Genomic DNA, 22,237 nt, shown 5'->3' on the forward strand with positions numbered 1-22,237 from the left:
TGGACTCTCTCTCTCATTTCATTAAAAAATATCATATGTGTTTCAAAGATGAATGAAAGTCTTATGAATTGACATGATGGTGAGTAAATGATGACACAGTTTTCATTAATGGGTGTACATTTTAATCACTGGGACCATATTATCTACACACGCTGTTGAATAGGCCACTCCAGACTAACCTGTGCATTTTTGTTAATGGGTGAAGAGCCTCCTTTAAGCCCCTCTTGCCAGAGTCTTTTATCACTAAAGCATATTTTGGTGCAGTGTGATGTCTTGAACTCCATTAGGACTCTTTAAATTTCAGTTGACTCTTATGAAAATATTTTTAATAAAGTGACACCAGTTTTAGTTTTAGAATTTTTATCAAAGATACATTTTAAAAACCTCTTATAAAAGTCTGTCTATCATTATTTATATATTTATTTATTTTCCCCTTTTCTCGCCATGAATATAGCCGTGTTAGCTGGCATGGCGTTAAACTACAAACAAATCCACAGTCAGTAATGCATACAGAAATGAATCCACATGGAGAGAACTTTACAGCTCAAATATTATGCTGCTGAACAGAAGTATTCATATAAATTTGGTAACAAAAATACAAGCTGCACATTTCTGCTTTTAAATCCTCTAGTGCACTTGCTCCATAGACTTCCACTGTAAGTCCATTACTGTAAACATGATTTACAGAATAAAACCACTGTATTGTACCATTGTTTCATTTTTTTTTCTTGTTTTTACAGACAACAATGAAAATAATCTTCAGTGGTGATCCATATAGCTAAAATTGATAACTAATAACAATCTTATTGTGCATAATTCATTTATGCATGATTCATAATGTTATTTCAAAAGAAAAAAATGCCTTGATAATCTCTAATCATATTGTGGTAACCAGTGTTGGCGAAAGTTACTTTTACAATATTGCATTACTCTATAAAAAATAACTAATTGCATTACTTTTTATGGAGAGTAATGTGTTATGTTACTTTTGCATTACTTTTTGTCCCTTGGGCTGGGCTTGCTTATTTGTTTTTTGATAACAAAAACCCAAAAGTTATATTTTCTACAATCCTTTCACACCAAAAGTGAAATGAATAAGCCTCAGGCTGAAGGAAGTGCCTCTGCAACTCACTCCCAGCGAATAAATGGGAAAACAAAGTAACTTGCATTACTTATTTGAAAATGTAACTCAGATTTTGTTTTAAATAATGGTACTTTACTAGTTACTTGAAAAAAGTAATCTGATTACATAACTCAAATTACTTGTAATGTATTCCCCCTAACACTGGTGGAAACTTTCTCCTGTGTCATGTTCATTTGTTGAACAACTTCACAAATCACACTTATCTTTGAACCACCAGGCTCTATTATGGCATGTAACGCCCCTTTTCTACAATCAAGTCCATTTCTGATGGATAAAATCGTCTTGTTGAATATGCTTTTTCACTTTGTCAGATTAGTTTAAAAAAGGGCATTTCATTTATTAAACATTACTGAGTAATAAAGCCTGTAAAAACACATGCATGCCCGCCACATTAGGACTAGTAGGAGAACATACCAATTGTCCCGCTTTGAGAGTTTGCAGTAGCAGCATTAAAGCGAGGCAGAAGCGCTTCTTGTGAATGATATTCTGTCCGTATCTCTGTGAAGGCTGCTCTACCTGCCCTTGACCCTGACCTCTCTACGACTCAAAGCTCTCTGGCTGTCAGAGAACCAGTCTCAACCACTGCTCACCTTCCAGACGGATGTGGACCCCGAGTCTGGAGACAAGGTCCTGACCTGTGTACTGTTGCCTCAGCAGCCCTGTGAATCGGAAAACAAAGGTAAAGCTCTGATGTGTGTATGACACTTAAAAGATCCTGTAAGCTGTTTTTCATGAAATAGTGTGCAGGAAATGTCACCTCTACCTGACATATGTGAATGTGTGTTGAGAAAGCACACCGTCTCTGTGGCAGCCCCGAAGAATCTGATTTCAGGACATAAGAGGACCTGTCGCTCTCTTCCTGTCGGATGTTCTGGGCTTCTGGGTTTGCTGACTGTTTTTGATGACTGGGGGGTTTTGTAGACTAGAGGGGGTCAGATGTGGCAGAAGTTAGCGATACTGCTTACAGACGTATGTAGGAGCCTATCCTACTAAGAATGGTAAGATTGGCCTATTAATGTAAACATTGCATTAAAAGATGAAATGAAAATAATAAAAAAGCAAAGAAACATATTACAGGAACAAGTGGCGGGTCTAATGTTAATGTTCAATGTCAAACATGGCAAATTCAGATTCAGTCCCACATTTTCATGTGGTCGTCACTCCTGAAACTTTGCATTGCGTACTTGGCAGCATGAAAAATAAAAGTTTTATTCAATTTATGAATGGGTTATATAAGGAAAGCGAGCACAGAGTGCCCCCTTTATAATCGATGAAGCTGATATCACTTCACCCGCAGGGCAGACTTATTGACTGATCAGTAGACCTCATGTAGCTCCGCCCTTTTTCAGCGCTGCGTTCGTTGTCTTCTGTCTTCTGTTTGTATTTACACAGCGTGAAGATAAGGTTGTATGAATTTATGAATGAACTACTCGTTTTAAAAACTTCCTGGTCTACTGACATTTATGACATCTGCTTCAAACATTGCAATGCACGTGATTTAATTAACTCTACGATAAGAAAATCCACTTCACCAGCTAATGACTCTTCAACAGTGATGCTATACCGCCACTGCAAAAACTGAAGTTCAAAGACAAAATTCTAAAGGTGGCTGTGCACTTGATTCTCTGGAGCATAGGGCTGCGCAATGAATCTCTTATTTGCGTTGTGTTTGGAAAGTTTGAAAACATTATTATTCTTAATTTATTTAATCAAAAGTTTAGAGTCAAAACTATGGAAGTCCTAAGAGGCCATGGATTATTAGTTTTTTTTCTTGTTTTGTCGTGATCACAACCTAATTATCTCGTGATCTTAACATAAGTCATTTTCTCGTGATCACAACATAACGAAAGTTGTTTTCTCGTTATCACGACATAATATTTTCTCGTGATCTCGACATAACGAAAGTTGTTGTCTCCTTATCACATTTTCTCGTGATCACGACAATGAAAGTTGTTGTCTCGTTATCACGACATAATATTTTCTCGTGATCTCGACATAACGAAAGTTGTTTTCTCATTATCACTTATTTTTCTCGTGATCTCGACATAACGAAAGTTGTCTCGTTATCATTACATATTTTCTCGTGATCTTGACATAACGAAAGTTGTCTCGTTATCATTACATATTTTCTCGTGATCTTGACATAACGAAAGTTGTTTTCTCGTGATCACGACTTAATTTTCTCGTGATCTCGACATAACGATAGTTGTTCTCTAATTACTGCACCAACAGGTGGCAGTATAGATAGAACTGATGGGGTGTATAGGCCTACTGTATATCCACTTTACTGTATGCGTTTGGGACAGAATAAAGACCTTCTTCGTGATCGATAATTTGTGCAGTATTGTTCATAACTGACATTTAATTAATTCATAAATGTTAAATGCTTGAATCAATATGATTATTTTGGGTATCGTTAAGTTCTTGCTAGATGCATCACAGTTTCCGCGTTCCCTGTCATAAACTAACTGCTTATTAAAAACCAAGGTTGACGTCACTGTATTTCCATCTTTATTTGTGCATCTTTGAAGTAGGGTACATGATTGTTAGTTAATAAGCAGAGATGTAGTGTTTATCTATGACGTGCTTCAACGACGTATTTGTAATGTGCCTCTTTTCCTTATTTTTAATCTTTATTGTTAATCATTAAATGTATATTGTTAAGAAATGTGATTTACATGTAAAGTGTATAGGCTAATTTAATTCAATGCTGTTCTACAGTGTTGTAATCTATTGTATTTTCTACATTTCTTTGTGGAAACCTCTCTCTCTCTCTCTCACACACACACACACACACAAACACTATTTTCAAACAGCATCCCAAGCTTGTAACGCACATGATATCAGTCACACCATATCCATTTTTAATCTTTATTGTTAATCATTAAATGTATATTGTTAAGAAATGTGATTTACATGTAAAGTGTATAGGCTAATTTAATTCAATGCTGTTCTACAGTGTTGTAATCTATTGTATTTTCTACATTTCTTTGTGGAAACCTCTCTCTCTCTCTCTCACACACACACACACACACAAACACTATTTTCAAACAGCATCCCAAGCTTGTAACGCACATGATATCAGTCACACCATATCCTACATGACTACTAAACATTACAAATTATTAGGGCTGCCACTAACGACTTTTCATTTCGATTAATCTATCGACTAATTTATCGATTAATTGTTTAATCTAAATGATTAATTTCCCACAAAAAATCATCAATTTTAATTAAGAATATTTTATTCAACTATATTTTATTAAACCAAATGAAATTCAAATGTCTATGAAATCCTTGTTTTAAAGCAAAAGTAAAGTGCAACATAGGAGTGCAAGAGGCAAGTGTCCATCTCATAGTCCAAATCACTGAAATCAAAGCTCAGTATTATAGTGTAAGAATGATAACATATCCACGTGTTCTAGTCTACTAATAATAAAATTATAATCAAAAAACGGGTTTAATATATCATGCAGCCTTGGGAAACAGTCTAATAATGTGTTTTATGGATTCTCGTCCGTGAAATGCGCCACTTCCGGTATTTTGCCGGTTAGTCGTCGCAAGCAAAATTAAGTCGATGATTTTTAAAAATCGAATAGTCTAATAAAATTGACGAATCGTGACAGCCCTACAAATTATATATAATTTTATTTCAAATAAAAGGAAAATAAAGTGAGTTGAATCCAAGCAGCTGTAAAAGATTTTAGAATAGTTCTCTGCATCCTTCTGAAGGTGCTCCACCTGTGTTTGCGGTGTTGCTTTTACCATTTAAACATGTGAATTACACAAACAAAATATTTAGCCTACTGTCTCTGAAAATATCAACAGTGATTGATTAGCCTTTATTTAAGTATTGTAGACGTTATTACTAAGCGAAGCAAAATTTGCTGAAATATCCACAACATACAGTAAGAGCGCATGGTTTATCTGTTGATCAGATGCGTCAAAGCTGCGTTCATTACTAAAGCAACAGTAGATCAAACAATCATTATAAAAAAAAAACCAACTTTCATTATGTCATGATCATGAGAAAATTAAGTCGTAATAACGAGAAAACAACTTTCGTTATGTCGTGATCACGAGAAAATTAAGTCGTGATAACGAGAAAACAACTTTCGTTATGTCGTGATCACGAGAAAATTAAGTGATGATAACGAGAAAACAACTTTTGTTATGTCGAGATCACGAGATAATTAAGTCGTGATAACGAGAAAACAACTTTTGTTATGTCATGATCACGAGAAAATTAAGTCGTTATAATGAGAAAACAACTTTCGTTATGTCGTGATCACGAGAAAACAAGAAAGAAAAGTATTAATAATCCATGGCCTTTTAGGACTTCCGTACAAAACAGTGATAGTGTGAAATATTTTCTATTTTAAAATGTAATTTATTCCTGTGATGCAAAGCTGAATTTTTTAGCATCATTACGCCAGTCTTCAGAAATCATACCCACTATAGTAAATAATAGAACTTGTATATAGAGGTTAGCTAATCCTAACCACATACAGTAGAACATAATATTTTAACCATATTATAGTGAGATCAAGGTCATAAAAAAACTTAATTAAGAAACTTTGACTAAGATTAGTGGACTCAGGGAGGGAAATGTTAAATGCAGAATCTGCCCTTTAAATGTGTTCCATCCCAAACAACACTATATCACTTTCGAGGCATAGACAGACTGTCAGCACTTGCATCACGATTCTGCAGAGTATATCTGCAAGGAGATTCTACCCATAATCTGATTATTTTTTGGGTGTAATATTCTGATAACATCCTGTATCTGCTCTGCTTTAATCTTGCGGCGGTCCTGTGGGATTTATCAGGCGCTCAGCACACCCGTATGATTCGATCAGACTTTGTGATGTGTATGTTGAGTTGAGGGAACGTATAGGTAGCAGCGCTTGTACAGATCAGGTCTTGAGATGCCGGAGTTTCCTCTGGCCTCTGTCCACACTCATGTGCTGCTTTCTACATGCTGCCAGCGGATTGGACGGCTAAAGAGGCTTATCTCCTCTGAGCTCCGCTTGGCCTCAGATGTTGCCACACACGCCTCCTCCCACAACCGTGTCTTATCCTAAAGACCATTGAAGCTTTTATTTTGTGGAGTCTTAAACTTCTCTTTCATTGATGAAACTCGGGGTCAATGTGAAAAATACAGTAGTTCTAAGAGAGTTTATAAGTTTGTTATACATATTTTTGATGAAAAATACAGTAAAACAGTAATATTGTGAAATATTAATGCAATTTAAAATAACTTTTTCTCTGTTAGTGTTATTTTCAAATTGGAACAGTTTTTTTCTTGTGATGGAAAACTCTGAATTTTCAGCATCATTACTCCAGTCTTTAGTGTCACATGATCCTTCAGAAATCATTCTGATATGCTGATTTGCTAATCAAGAAACATTTATATTTATTTCAAGATTTGTATCAAGAAACATTGTCGTAATTATTATTATCAGTGTTGAAAACAGTTTTGGCTGTTTTGTGTTTGTTTGTGATACACTTCCAGATTCTTAAAGGAAAAAATAAATAATTAATTAATATAATAAAAATAATAATTATTTTTATTTTTATTCAGCAAGGATCTCTAAAATTGATCAAAAGTGACAGTGAAGACATGTATAATGTTTTTTAAAAAATATTTCAATTTCAAATAAATGCTTTTCATTGAACTTTTTATGCATGAAAGAATCCTGAAAAAAAAACTGCATCACAGTTTCCACAAAAATATTATGCAGTAAAAACTGTTTTCAAGATTGATAATAAGAGCCCTTATTAATAGTTGAGCACTAAATCAATATATGTTGTAACCATAATGTTTCTTTCGGGTTTGCTGATATCATGTCACAGAATGACTCTTAAATCTTTGTTTAGTCATTTAATTGTGACATCACTTCCTCAAGAGCTGATATGTTTGGGTGTGTCGGGTCACGCTGGGTGGGACGGGGCGAGTGAGGGGAGATTGTTTCTCTGTAAGCCTGTGACTAAGACGGGATTTGAAACGGTGATCTCACAGCCCTTTTACTTGGAATAAAAACTCCTCCGCATGCTTTTCTAAAAAACTACAGTAAATGCAATAAATAAGGGATAAGGGAATATGTTTAACCCATGTGTTTAAAAGAACAATCTATGTATATGCTGTGTAGGTTCTGATAACCTCGCCCGCTGTGGTGCTCTGGAGAGTCTGGTGGAGAGCAGCGTGCTGGATGACACCTGGGACGACAAAGCCCCAAACAGAATGAGCACCATTCGTTTCATGGAGGACGATGAGGATGAGGATGACGAAGAGGTGAGGAAGGAGGCTCTGCTAAATGTATTATACACTAGTCAACATTTGAAGTGGATCAAAACCTTTCACCAAAGTTGTCCTGAAACCTAAAACCAAAATGTGAAATGTGTTCTTGTCTTAGGACAACTTTGATGCACTTTTTTGATCCACTTCAAATGTTGACTACTGTATGGTATTTTGAAAGTGATATCGAGTGCCTATTTTAGCAGAGGTTGTGGTTTTTAGACCTTGTCTGTATGTTTATAGATGACCTCCACCTAACCTTTAACAGATACACACCTTATGAGTGATATTTTTTTCCTAATAAAGTTCTCACTGAAATTAAAAAGCCCTCCTTAGATTATGAATGGATTACTTGTCATCAACTATCAATAGCTAGTGGAAAACCATGGGCTTAATACTGCGCAGGATACACTTATACTGTATGCTTCCTTCAATTTTTTTTAAATAGTGTGCGAAACAGTTGGCCTGTCCCAATGCCCAAACTTGCACTTGTCTATTTGCATGCTGTATTTCAAGTTTTCAAGTGGATGTGAAGACCGCGAGGCTTTGCTTACTCAGTGGGACACACCTACAGCATAGAGTTGTAAAAATGTATTTACAATAAACCTATAAATGTTGTTCTTTATCCATCAGAAATATGTCTCAATGTTTCATGGGGCATCTTAAAATGCTTTGAAGGGTGTCGTAACTAGGGATGCACCGAAATGAAAATTCTTGGCCGAAACCGAACAAAATGAAACACTGGGCCGAATACCGAACACAGTTTTTCGAGTTTTTTTCCCCCATGTATTTTGCCAATTTTAAAAAATACAAAAATATTTAACACTGAAAATTTTTTAACATTCTAGCAGACACTATACCAACAAAGCACAATTTAACTTAAAATTAATAAGTTAGTAAAATAATATTTTTTGGCCATCAGACCCCCTTCTTGAATCAGGCATGTATTTTTTACTGTACAATTTTCACCATTGCACAAATGAAATAGCCAAAATGTACTTTTACTATTTTGTCTTGCTTTTCAAAGAAAAAATCAATTACAAAACATAAATTTAAAAATATTTAACACTGAACATTTTTTAACATTCTAGCAGACACTATACCAACAAAGCACAATTTAACTTAAAATTAATAAGTTAGTAAAATAATATTTTTTGGCCATCAGACCCCCTTCTTGAATCAGGCATGTATTTTTTACTATACAAATAAAAGCAGCCTTGCTGAGCAGAAGAGGCTTCTTTCAAAAACCATATGTTGAGTGTATGAACATGTTCATTGGTAATTATACTTTTTATTTTATTTTACAGAACAACAGTAAAATTACAATACTAACACTTATGAATGTTGATGGAGTTCTTGCTTTTTCTCAACCTCGACCTCAATGCTTCTTTTTGTTGACAGCAGATGTATAAATGAGTCTCAGTACGAATGCGTAGCACGTATCGCATTGTCACGTGCCTTGTCAAAATTCATAAAAATGTGACTGAGCAACTGACGAGTAACAGTGTTTCAGTGCAGATTTTCCTCGGGCTTTGGACTTTGAACCCTGGTTAACAAGCAGATCCGCTGCGAGCTCGTGCAGTGCTGTCAATGCGTGCGGGTATTATAAAACATAACGTTCTGCAGTTTATTTACTAATTGTTTAAGGCCATTTCGGGATTTCAATCATCATACAGTAAAAAGCAACAATCACCCCTTCCTCTTCTCATCGAAGACATGCGTTGCAGTCCTAAACAGTCTCTCGCTGTCGGTGCTTGTAATGATTTTTGCGTCTTTCTCGGACACTTTTAAATGCTTCCACACTGCTGACATATTTGTTGCGTTGCGCCTCTCACTCTACGCTGGTTGCTATTTGATCGCGTCACATCATTGTTCGGTACAGTTTATTCAGTCTTTTCGCTTATTCTATTTTTGGCCGAATAATTTCGGTTGCCGAACATTCGGTGCATCCCTAGTTGTAACGGGAAATGGTGAATTGAATGGCCTCCTCCACCGTTCTTTTTCTTTCTGTTTCTCAGAGAACACTGTTGCGGCGGGCCACGCCACACCCCGGCGAGCTGAAGAACATGAAGAAGGTGGCCGAGAGCATCCGAAAGGACATGAACGCCGCCAAAGGCCTGGATTCCAACAAAAACGAGGTCAATAACGCTGTGGACCGAGTGACCACGTCTGTGTGACCGCTTTTACTCCGAGATGTCTCTTACCCAGTGTGTCTCTCCCTGAAGCCCCCGCAGAGCCATTCCTCAGTTTTCTGATCACCCTTTTGCTGTCCTGGGACCACCAGAGCCCTTTTTCCAGCCCTGCTAACTTCATCTGCTCCTGCCCTGTGTCAGGGACGAGTCCTCACCACACGGTGCCTTCTTTTCTAAAGACCTCCAGAGCAATAACCTGCAAGGGAATGCACATTTTTACCAGTGCTTTTCTTTGACACACAAAATAAGTCTTAGCATCAATCTGTCGGAATCTTTAATATAGAAATACGAACTATATGCTCTATTTTTTTATACACTGGGTGCATTTCTTTCTTTTGGTGATACATGGAGCCCAGGCATTTTTGGACCTGCTGATTTTAAAAATGATTGAATAGTTGCTTGTGAATATTGACACTTATATATGTGTGGCAGCTCAGGTGGTGTGATTTTTAAAAACAACAGCAACAAAAAAGATGTGTAGCCAGTTTCTTAATCAGTGAACTTTCCCATCACTTGGACTTCATTTCAGGATTCAAAAGCATTCGAACAAAGTGGCAGATTTTTTTGTCATACATGGTTAATTCTTATCTGAACATGAGGGGGCAGCTTTGTATTTCATTGTCAGGCTTCTTCATAACCCATGCAGTTTTCATTGTGTGTAAAGGACATGTTAATAAAAGGGCTAATGCGGTTAGGGACCATGAGCTGAAACACTCCGACATGTGGACTGAAGAGAGTTAATGCTGTCCGACAGACCGGCACTGTGCTTTACTACGCTAAAATTAATTTAGTAACCTGACTTCTGCTGCAGTTCAAATGTGCTTCCAGATTTTTTTTAAAAGCAGGTAGAATAAAACTCTTTTGTAATTGAGGTAAGGGGAGTTAGTTCTTGTCTTTTGCTTTGGTTTAGGTGAGCAGTTTTTCCCTCCAAGTGCCAGAATGCACTTTTACAAGCAATGCTATCAATTTTTTTTTATTTTTTTTTTTAAATATATGTATATGGTACACTACGGACTTCATTTTACATTGTATGTTTTCATTTGTATTCCAAGAAAGACATGGTTTTTAATGTTGATTTTTATTTTTTAATTATTTCTTGTAAATGAAGCTGCACAGAAAACAATCGTAAGCAGGCGCTGTTTCTGGGCCAATACGATTATGACTTTAACCACTGAAATAATAAAATGATTTCCTGAAAGCAAAGGTTATGGTTCATTATTTATACAGAGATTTAATATTAAACAAAAATCGTACAGATGTCTTGCCACTGATTTTGTTCGTTTTGCAATAATGTTAAAGGAATAGTTCAGCCAAAAATGAAACCTGTATGCTGTTATTTCTTTTTTTTTCTTCTTTTTTTTTCTGTGACTCACTGATTTATTATCTGAAGCTTCAGCCCGTTGTTTGTCCACCCTTGCTTGTTTTCTCCCACTCAGCTATACCTCACTGTTTCCTTTGCTCGCATATGTGGCTTTTTCTTTATTGAACACTGAGTTGAAGATTTTGTTGTGTGCTGAACATTTATAAATGATTTTTATCAATATATAATCTCCATTCCAAAATGATTGTAATATTCAGACAAATAGTTAATTCTGTTACTGAAACACTGGAATGCATATTGTATGCTGTATATAAATAGAGATGTATGGGCTGTACATATGGAACAAGATTTGGAGGTTGGTTTATAATACAACAAGAACACTGGTAATGACTTTCTCTTTCAAATACATGCTGCATTCTTGAAACGTCTTTCATTGTAGAATCCTCACATCTGGTTCTCCAGCTAGAGACTGTCATGTGCTTGTCTTCTTGCTGTTGTGCCGCAGGGTGCTGGTTAGATTTTCTTTCTTTTCTTCCCAAAACAGAACTGCGTGGACTAGTTCATTCTCTCCCTCTCCCTCTCCCTCTCCCTCTCTCTCTCCCTCTCCCTCCCTCGCTCTCTCTCCCTCTCTCTCTCCCTCCTTCTCTCTCTCCCTCTCTCTCTCTCTCTCAGAGGAAGATGCTCTCTTTAAGAACCGAGTGCATTTTCTGCTAAATTCTTAAATATTTACAGACAAAGTTTAGCAGGTAGAGGATGATTAATGAAATAAGAAATTAATAGAAATAATATGAATATATAATATTCATGTCATTTTAATGATGTATTTTAATTTTGCAATAATGTAAAATACTAAATCAAATATTCTATGTATGTATTTAGACTATTTAGATAAATACGGCTATGTCAGATAACATAATCCCAGTCTGAATTACACGATATAGTTCTATGAGCTGATTAAACTCTTCCTGAATTGATGGGATATCATAATATGGTTATATGATTCCAACTGATGTTATGATGAAGAATGAATATATTTGAAATGTGCATTTAAGTTGTGTAATAATTCAATACGGAATCTCTGAATTATAATTATTAAAACAGTTCAGAGATTAATGATTAAGATTAAAAATTTATAAATAAGATTGAGATGAGATTTAAATATGGGGAATTTTAAAAATGGGTAAAATCATTAGACTCCAGTCATATCAGCATGAAAGCGGTTTTGTTTTGCACAGAGCAGTTTGAGCTGTTATGGTAAAGACTGCAATTTCTGTAAAGTCCAAGACGAACAGCATAACAAACAAAATGCTCACACGATCACTCAGCACTGAACAAATGTTGGAGAAGACTTATAATGGGGGTTTTCACATTTTTTTTTTTTTAATGATCCACGTGTCTGGATCTCAGTGATGAAGTTATGATATAGTTTTAGCATCAAGTACCAGATGATAGTGGTCTGCTGCATCGTCTGAAAATCAGTACCTAACTGGGGGGGGAAAAAAAAAATATATATATATATATATATATATATAAAGTGTTAAATTGGGTATCGATTATTACTGTTGCAAATGGATGCATGATATATTAGATTTTAAGCAATTCATAATTCTGTTTATATGACCATTCAGAAATGCATGGTGGGAGTATGAACATAAGATTCATCTGTACCATGTAGAAAAACATGTTTTCTAGCGGCATGCTATTAATTAGAAATGTCACAAATCCTTGCAAGTCTGTTTGAGTGCTCAGACATTGTGCTTGTCATGTTTCTTCATCCACTTTAGTGAAACAGCTGCAGTCTCAATAAAGTTTAATTGGCCAGTAATGGTGGAGATTGAGTGCTTTCTGGTCGCTAAGGTAACCTGATCAGTTGGACTGTAGACAAAAACAAGTGATGTTTCTTAGAAAGGAAATTAAATCAATCAAAAGGCCCCTCGAGGCTGGACGTTATGGTGATTTTATCAGAGGAAGGGGTGTTATAAGGTGAAGGCAATATGATAAAAGACACCAAATTTAATTAGTTTGTTTATGAATGATAATAATCGAAAAAATATTCACATGCAAAGGGTCACAGATACAGTCCAAACTGAATTACTATTATTACTAAAACATTTAACTCTTCAATATGTTGGCTATTATTCTACTAGACCAAAGTTTCTTTCTTTCTTTCTTTATTTCTTTCACTAGCAAACATGGGCGGTGTTTCCGTATGGCAGAGTAAGGCAGTTGCCATACTCTAGCTAGCTACTAGCTTAGGACATACTAGTAATGTGCTGAAACGGGTTATAAGCATGCTAAAACATGCTAGCAAAGTGTTAAAACATGCTAGAAACATATTAACAACATGCTCAAACATGCCAGCATGGTTCCTCTGATTTTATGAGGTCTAATTGGATCTGCAAAGGTTTAGCAATGAGCTTACAACATGCCGGCAAACTGTTGAAATTTATTAGAAGCATGTTAGCAACATGCTAAAACATTCCAGCATGGTTTCTAATTTGGGTCTGAAAAGGTTATTGATTTCAGTTTCATCTGAATTTCTGTTATAATTTCATGCCAGACATTGTCAAGCCAAGTTTGTCCTCAAACTTTACTCATCTAGTTGAACATTGATGTCTTTTATCATCTTGCTGGTGATGTTATATATATATGTGTGTGTATATATATATATATATATATATACACACATACATATACAAACATTCAGTTTTAGCTTTTTAATGAGATATGTACACTTCAGTTTCAATCTTACAGTTTGTGTAAAGGTGATATTTTTAACAAGCAAACAGCTGAGAGTATTTCGTCACTTCTGTTCTTGTTTGATCTACAGCGGAGCAGAGCTGCTAAAACCTCTGTGAATAACAGCAGCCACGGCTGGCTCATTCCCGGTCTGCGCTGGGTCACAGGGAAGGACTGTCTGCCAGGACTCAACTTGTTTCCTCTCACTGGTGGACATGGCCGCAGCTCCAGCCCGGAGAAAGACGCAGAGGAGATGGAAGAGCCGTCTGATGATGTAAGACCAGCATGTTTATGTCTGTTTCAAAGGTACGCTTTAACAACTTTGGCTTGAGCAAATCTAAATTGTATCATTATTTACTCATCTTCATGCCATTATGCTGTTATTTTCCCTGTGGAAATATATTCCTTAACATTTTCCCCCAAACAATTCATGGGTACAACAGAAAATGGGCTAGACACTCACAATCAAGCACTGTGGTGGTACCGTGGTACAGCCGTCTTATAGTAATACCATGGTACTTTATGATACTGGATGAATACCATACTCATTTACAATGATATTCAAAGAAACATGTAGCAATACCATGACAATTGAAAACACTTTTCTCCCTCAGTACAGCTTAGGTCATTTCTCAGAGCTGGAGGCAGCGGGCCGCAGACTTAAGCTTCAGTGGGGAGAAAACGGCCCTGACAGGAAGCTTCAGAGATACAGAACTCAGCGCCTGGCGACCCATCTCCACCGAGACACGACCCACGACCCAGAGTGCCACACTAGTTCAGAGAGGCTCAGCCATCCGGCTGTGTCCGAACGGCCCTGTTCCCCCAAATCAGTCGTTTCACACGTGCCATTAAGAGTAAGAATACAGACAGCTAATGTTGTTAAAGAGCGGCATCTCTATTCTGTGCACGCACACACAGGGGCATCATGCACCAGAGATTTTGAGGGGGCGTCAGTGGCAGTTGGCACCACTTCTGTGAGTCATATAGTCTAGTGGGGTTTCGTTCAAATCCTGATAGATAATAATCGGTAGAAATCACGATCGACTCCCATCGGTAGAAATTACGTTCCGCGGGGGCCCCCCTAGACCACGGGGCCCCACGCAATTGCATGGGCTGTGTGGTGCCTAAACACGCTACTGGCATTTTCATTTATAGAAAACAGTGGAACTGACTTTTTGATAACAATGGGAAAAGCCCAACCCTAAATAAAAATAACTGTTATTACTTATACAATACAATACAAATTTATTTATATAGCACAATTTAAAAACAACCGAAGTTGACCAAAGTAGTTTAAAAAACTATACAAACAATGACCAATTTTAAAACACACAGCAACAATAAATACAATTATAAAACACCATAAAACACAAGCTGTAAACATGGGCGAATTTCCTGAGAACAGAATCATAAAACAATAGATCAAGGAATATTAAACGCCAGAGAAAATAAATAGGTCTTAAGAGTGGACTTAAAAACAGACAAGGTCGGGGCAGTTCTAATGTGAGACGGGAGACTATTCCATAATTTTGGGCCAACAACAGAAAAAGCAAGGTCACCTCTGGTTTTAGTCTTGTCCTAGGCCTGATTTCACAGTCAGGGCTTAGATTAAGCCAGTATTAGGCCATAGTGCAGTTAGGGCATTTAAGTAACTTTTATAAATGAGCCTTAGACAAAAACATTACTGGTATGCATCTTGAGACAAAACAATGGTTTCTTTCAGTTAAAACAGCTCAGACATGCATCGAATCTGGGACTAGACTTAAGCCTTGTCTGTGAAACCGGGGAATAATATAACTTTACTTAAGCTTTCACTGTAATAATTACTGCAGTGTCTTCAAAACCAATTATATAATTTTGAACCGAAGTGAAAACATACATTATTAATGCCATTTCCAAATTATTAAGAATAGTCCTGCATCAATTCAGTCTTCCACTTATTTTGTAAACAAATTAAATGGACACAGCAGGACTAAACTGCACCTGCTATACAGATTCTGTAGTGCATAATTTTCACAAAAATCTGACATTTAAATGGATTTAAACTACATATCTCATTAAATGCTAAAACTTTTCAGCGTTGTGTTGACAAATTAATATTTTAGACAGATCCACCACACACAAAAACTCCTTGATTCTGCATGAATCACATAGGCTAAACGACATGTTTTGACTTCAAAATTAACCAAGAGGTGACAACTTTGGGTAACTAATAGTTTTAAAGAGTGGCCTGTCTAAAAACAATCTTTTAACTAAAACCACCAATATTTGTTTAACACTTGATATCCAGAGGCAACGTATTAAACTCTTGTAGTCCTGTGTATTCAAAAGACCTCTGGCCATACACAGTCTTAAAACGACATGGAGTAAAAGCCATAAGACTCTGCCTTGTATTATAACAATGTTTTACATTAACCATTGGAAAATAAGTATTAAAATGGCTTTTTTGATTAATTATCCTATGTGCCATTTTAAGCACTTTGACAACCAGCCGAGATGTCGAAATGGGTATCATCTACATGAGGAAAACAATGAATTCCCCAAAAATTTTTATTCATGTCACTCCCAAAACTTTGTGGTGTGCATGTGCGCAATAAGTTAATATTAACTTCAGGTGGATTAAATATGCACACTGATTTCATTTGACATTCCAACTATTTCTATCTGCTCTGCATTATTAATAAAGATGGGATCAGGATCCCAAGGCTCGGCTGGATCTCTGAGCTGACCCCCATATGACAGTCCTGAACAGAACGAGAACGAATGGGATAGAGATGGAGATGGGGAGGTGGCGGGATTGAAAGGACTGAATTGAACATAACTTTAGAACTTTTTTTTACAGAGTAACATATTTGATTTGTGTGAATTTATAATTATTAAAAACATATTATACTCAGCATACTTTACTGAAATGCTTGCCTGCTATGCGATAGTCAAGATGTACCATTACAGTTCATTTATTGTCCTTTGTCTCTGATCTCTTGTAAAAGCAAGCAGAAAGACCAGCTTCAAATTGCACATAATGTAAGAAGCCTGAGGCTCTTGCTAATTAATGAACTTCTAAACTAAACGGAGAGGTTTCAACTAAATGACTTTGTAATTTATATGTCTGATTTACGTTAGACTCTAATTGTATTAGTATAAGGTGAGGTAGGCGATTCTGCCCTAATTCATTCTGTAATATAGTTATACTGGAGTTTGACTCTTGGGATGACGGTGTTTTCTGTCCCTCCAGCTACAGATCAAAGTGAACGGACAGAGAGGAGGACTGGGAATTTGTATTGCAGGAGGGAAAGGCTCCTTGCCGTACAAAGAGAATGATGAGGTAGGCCTTATCTTCCTGTAGCTCCACCGCCTGAATCTCATTACACACTATTACTATCATACTCCTGTGGGTCTACTTACACTAAAATATCCACATGGACTGGGGTACTAATGTGCATCCAGCCAGCAATTCGACTGAGGATGTGAGTGTGCCTGATTTCCTTCCCCCATAACTAGTCATTTCCTTCTGGGCACTGATTGAATTGTTTTCTTCGTGTTAGGGTATTTTCATCTCCAGAGTGTCTAAAGGCGGACCGGCCGAGAAGGCCGGGGTTCATGTTGGGGACAGAGTGTTGGAGGTAAAATCAGGGATCGTAATGTACATGTACTGTTTAAAAATACATTGATTTAATGACTGATTGGGAAGCATGGTTACGACTGGGAGAGAGAGAGACAGAAAGAGAGGTAACACTTTATTTTGATAGTCCACTTTAGACATTCAACTATAAATAACTTTGCAACTATATGTCAACTAGCAGTCATTAGAGTATTAGTAGACTGTCTGCTTAATATCTACTAACATTTTATTTTGATGGTCGCTCAACAGACGTTCTACTGACTATAAGTAACTTTGCAAGTACAGCAACTTATTCTACTAACCCTAACCTAACAGTCTACAAATGCTCTAAGTAAGGGATAATGTACATCCAGCCGGTTGTTATCTCAGAATAAACCCCGACAGGGTGCTCAGGACTTGTATCAGCCTGAAGGGGTTTATTTTAAGATAACAACCGGCTGGATGTACATTACACGGCTAAAAAGATTTGTTTTTACCATATATGTTGAAATTAATGCTGAAGTCTTCCATTGTAACACGCGGTGGTTAAGTGTTTTCAGTCACAAGATGGCGCCAGACAGTCAACGATATTGGAGTGACTCGTTAAGCATATAAGTAGTACCTGTCAAGATAACTCGTAGTACCCGGATGAGCGGTGTGTTATTCAATTTGGCGGTTGTTATCTGGGAATAACATACCGCTGGATGGCGCGATTGACCAATCAGAATCAAGTATTCCACAGAGCCGTGTAATAATGAGAGTTAGTTGACATGTAGTAGCAAAGTTATTTATAGTTGAATGTCTAAAGTGGACTATCAAAATAAAGTGTAACCAGAGAGGGTGAATTTACCAATGGCTTGCTTATAGTTGACGCTGTATATTAAACTAAAACAAAAGAAAGTATTTTAAATGTCCATTCCACACTTCATGTCATCACTGGAGCGTTGGTTACATTTAGTTCACTGGTTTTATTTCAGGTCCCAAATTTCACAAGCAACCGAACTCAATTCTAAAACAGTTCACCATACAAAATTAATGATTCAAAAACAACAGCAAAAATAAGTACTAGCCTACCTAAACAGTCAATAATAAAATAAGAAACAAAAAAACTAATTACAAGAAATAGTACAAATAAATACATTAGATCAAAGACACAAAATATATATATATTTTTTAATATTTGTTTTAATGATGTTGCCAATAGTTAATCTTACCACACTTTATGGTTAGCACAAACCAAGTTAATCATTGCAAGTAGAGCTGGCATGTACATAATTTGGTTAGATTCTACCAAGTGACACATGAATTTGAGCATTGTACTGGATATGCTTTTGTCCTGCTGCGTGACCTTATCAGAATGGTTGTAGTTGTTTCTCTGATGACCATTGGAGGGCATCATCACACAGATGCTGATGAAAAGTTTGTAGTGACCCCATGAACTTTTAACCAACGGGGGAAAGTATTTGGACATGCAAGTCACACCTAAAATTGTGTGTCATTGCATTAGGTAAAATGTTGAGGCATGTTGTAGAAAGATGGCACAAGTAAATTTTTCAAACAAAATATTTCACAAAAAGACGTTTTTGTTACATGTCAGTTTGTGGCTGACATGTTTAAGTATTTTCTGTTATCCTAAGTTTATATGCAGTGACAGCTAGAAGTCATAAGCCATTCATAGGTTTATTTCCCTTAAAAGTGTTAATGATGTGGCTCTGTGGTGCTTTCAACACACAATCCCAAACCTTACATGATTTATTCGCCATTTGAATAACCGTGGGAAGGAAACGTTATATACACTGAACAAAATTATAAACGCAACACTTTTGTTTTTGCCCCCATTTTTCATATGAAAAATGGGGGCAAAAACTTTGTTCAGTATAATTATCAATTTCTAATGTTTTAATTAAATTGTAATCACATTAAGTACAAATGCAGTCCCATTAAACATATTTTACTAGCCTACATGACACCCATGTCTGGTTCTTGCCTAAAAAGACAGGTTTATGATGTTTGTATTTAATAGATTTGGCTGCTTTTAGCCTTACCCTGGAGTTGGTTCACCCTCTGCCTATGAATGTGACCCTTTGACAGATTCCTCGGATTATTCTGACTCACCCCTCTACCTCAGATGAAGACGTGGAGCCCCTGACGCAGGGCTCAGATGATGGAGATTTTGATTTTGACTTCAGCGACTCGGACAGTCACATCTACTCGGACTGTCTGAACAGCGCTTTCTATCCTCTGTGAAAGATAGAGAAGCACACCAGCTTCAGGTCCTTCATCTCTTTTCATGCTTTTCATTTAGTTTGTCACTTGAAATTAAATGACCCTAATAAACTGTCACTTTCTTATAGCCATTTTTTTGATGTCCCCGAGATAATTATACTTAGTTAAGAGCATGTGGTTATTAGCATGAGGCTTTATTCATCCGCAGACGTAAACATGCTAAATAGATCTCAGATTTGCATGGAAGCGCTAACAGTAGGCTACATAATTGATCAGCATACGCACTGAGGTGTGATTCATTATATTTACACAACCCAACAGCACAAATAGTCACTGTCACCTGAAACTGAAAAACCGAGATGAACAGAGAACTTAATTTAACCGTAGATTTCTATCAGGTAGCTGCCAGACTCCAGTCAATTTTGCAGATAATTGTTTGTGCATTACAAAGATAGCAAATGTGTTCTTTTTTTTTTTTTTTGCCAGAAAATAAGTTCTTGGACAAGGCTTTAATACCCTTTCTCTCTTTGTGAATTCAGATGTGCCTGTGTCCTCTGGTTAAGTGAAATTGTTCTGGCTGTGGTCCACAATTGCTGGAGCAGAAACTGAGTGACGTGGGATCGATACTTCAGGCAAAGTCCACAGTCCCATGATGCTTGCATACCTAAAAAAACTGAACTGTTTAGTACACCATTGTGTGAAAGAGATACAGAGAAAGCGGAAAGTAAATAGATAATATTTTTCTAAAATGTTGCTTCTTTAAATTTGACATGCTCTTAAATAACCTTACTTGCTTTGTGAATGCTTTATTTAAGTGTTTTACTTGTATCATTTATCAGTTGCCAAAAGTGAAATAAACTTGAAAAATGTCATTGTGCAGGTGTGGTGTGTATTTGTATGAATAATATCTCTGAAGCGTAGTGCTGTTGTGAATATTTTGACGTGGATATCCAACCTAGCAGCACAGGAGGCACCTGAACCACTGTGAAGGTAATGGAAATTTGATTTGTTCTATGATGGTAAATTTAGCAGATACTGACATCAAGTAAGCGGTTTATTTGTATCCATGTTTAAAACTAAAAGAAAGAATAAGACCTCACATCCTACTTATATGAATACAGGGGGAAACTCATTTATAGATCTTTTCTGAAACAGTAAGTAACAGATGCAGTAAGTGAGGTTCCCTCAATGAGGTTTTAAAACAAAACAAAAAAGGGAGGCAGTGCTTTTATTTACTATGTTTTTTTTCTTAGTAACATTCAACAATATTATTTTACACTCTTGTAAAGGTGATCCCAAATATGATTCCTATCATTTTTAGCATTACTAACACTAAAACCATAAAAAAACTTTTCCTTACTTGAAATAATAATAATGATAATATATATATACACTGTATATTGTAATGTGTATATATACTGTATATATAATGTATATATACTGTAAAATCGAATGATATATTGTAACAAAACGTACTCGGTTACTTTCGTAACCTCGGTTCCCTGAGATATGGGAACGAGTACAGCGTCGCTAGACGCTTACGGGGAAAAATCCTTTTTCTCCGAGGACTGAAGACTTATTCAATCACGCAGTGTAACTGCACGGGCATTGGTTCGTGCAGTGATTATAAAACGAACTAATGGCTTGGCAGCGGTGCTGCACGAGCCTATGGCGGTGAAGCCTGCCAGAATGGGCGTGGCCATCTGGTTATATAAGCGGGCATTTCGCCCTAGGATCTCAGGTCAATTCGACTGAAGCGATGACACAGAGTCGTGCAGCGTCATGGCATGGCAAGGAACGCAGTACTCGTTCCCGTATCTCAGGGAACCAAGGTTACGAAAGTAACCGAGTACATTCCTTATTGATACTTCACTCGTACTCGTACACATTCAGCGTCGCTTGACGCTTATGGGGAACCAATACAATCCCGCCGTGCCATGAGAGAGGAATGACTGATATGAACTGGCCTTGAGTGAAAAAAGGCTCAGAGGGACCAATTATGCGCAGGGTGAGCCCTGCAGGAGGCAAGAGGGCTGAACTCATCGAGGTCAGCCCAGCCTTCAGATAATCTTTCCAACGGTCGTATGTACAGCCTCAGCGCTAGTAATAGGGCCAAGAGCGTTCCTGAAGAGTCAGGCAGAGCCTGGCGTGTGCCACTTTAAGCAGATAAAATCCGGGCCTGCAAGGCCGGAATATCCAAGTTATGGAACCTGGCAAAGGTGGACGGCGAGGCCCAGCCGGCCGCCGCACAGATGTCTGCTATGGACACACCACTAGACCACGCCCAGGAAGAGGCCACGCCTTGAGTGGAATGTGCTCTCACTCCTATGGGACTCTGAAGGCCCAGGGAGGAGTAAGCTAGTGTGATAGCGTCAACTAACCATCGAGAGATCCTCTGCTTTGTGACCAGGGACCCTTTGATGCGGCCGCCAAAGCATACGAAGAGTTGTTCCGACTGCCTGAAGGGGGTGGAACGCTCTATGTAAATTCTCAATGCCCTAACTGGGCAGAGAAGGTTAAACTTCTGGTCCTCCTCAGAAGGAGGAAGCGCAGAGAGAGTAATAACCTGGACTCTAAACGGCGTGTAGAGCACTTTAGGGACATACCCATGTCTTGGCTTTAGGACGACTTTGGAGTCGTTAGGCCCACACTCAAGACAGACCCGGGCTTATCGAGAGAGCCTGCAAGTCACCTACTCGCTTAACCGATGCTAGCG

The 22,237-nt window shown here is 37.3% G+C and overlaps 2 protein-coding genes across 2 annotated transcripts in view; both read left to right on the forward strand.

The window, feature by feature from the left end:
- Positions 1 to 10,468, forward strand: part of LOC107712319 (leucine-rich repeat-containing protein 1-like) — a 64,315-nt gene extending 53,847 nt beyond the window's left edge. The window contains exons 8-10 of the mRNA XM_016517544.1: positions 1,651 to 1,823; positions 7,297 to 7,439; positions 9,461 to 10,468. Coding sequence (XP_016373030.1) covers positions 1,651 to 1,823; positions 7,297 to 7,439; positions 9,461 to 9,619 — 475 coding nt within the window. The 3' untranslated portion in view covers positions 9,620 to 10,468. The remainder of the gene's footprint in view (positions 1 to 1,650; positions 1,824 to 7,296; positions 7,440 to 9,460) is intronic.
- Positions 10,469 to 12,779: 2,311 nt separating this feature from the next.
- On the forward strand, positions 12,780 to 19,542 carry LOC107712320 (protein LAP2-like). The gene is made up of 6 exons (XM_016517545.1): positions 12,780 to 12,812; positions 13,786 to 13,968; positions 14,309 to 14,548; positions 16,930 to 17,019; positions 17,240 to 17,317; positions 19,387 to 19,542. The coding sequence occupies exons 1-6, from the start codon at positions 12,780 to 12,782 to the stop codon at positions 19,540 to 19,542; spliced, it is 780 nt and encodes a 259-aa protein (XP_016373031.1).
- The last annotated feature ends 2,695 nt before the right edge of the window (positions 19,543 to 22,237 follow it).

The sequence above is a fragment of the Sinocyclocheilus rhinocerous genome, unplaced genomic scaffold (genome assembly GCF_001515625.1).
Source record: "Sinocyclocheilus rhinocerous isolate Xijiao unplaced genomic scaffold, SAMN03320098_v1.1 scaffold358, whole genome shotgun sequence".
NCBI classification, from domain to species: domain Eukaryota; kingdom Metazoa; phylum Chordata; class Actinopteri; order Cypriniformes; family Cyprinidae; genus Sinocyclocheilus; species Sinocyclocheilus rhinocerous.

Bases quoted from the DNA above. Each gene is read 5' to 3' on its own strand.
- LOC107712320 (XM_016517545.1), top strand. From the start codon at position 12,780: ATGGTGGAGATTGAGTGCTTTCTGGTCGCTAAG. The intron at 12,813-13,785 runs GTAACCTGATCA...TTTGATCTACAG, and splicing joins AGTGCTTTCTGGTCGCTAAG to CGGAGCAGAGCTGCTAAAAC. The intron at 13,969-14,308 runs GTAAGACCAGCA...TTTCTCCCTCAG, and splicing joins TGGAAGAGCCGTCTGATGAT to TACAGCTTAGGTCATTTCTC.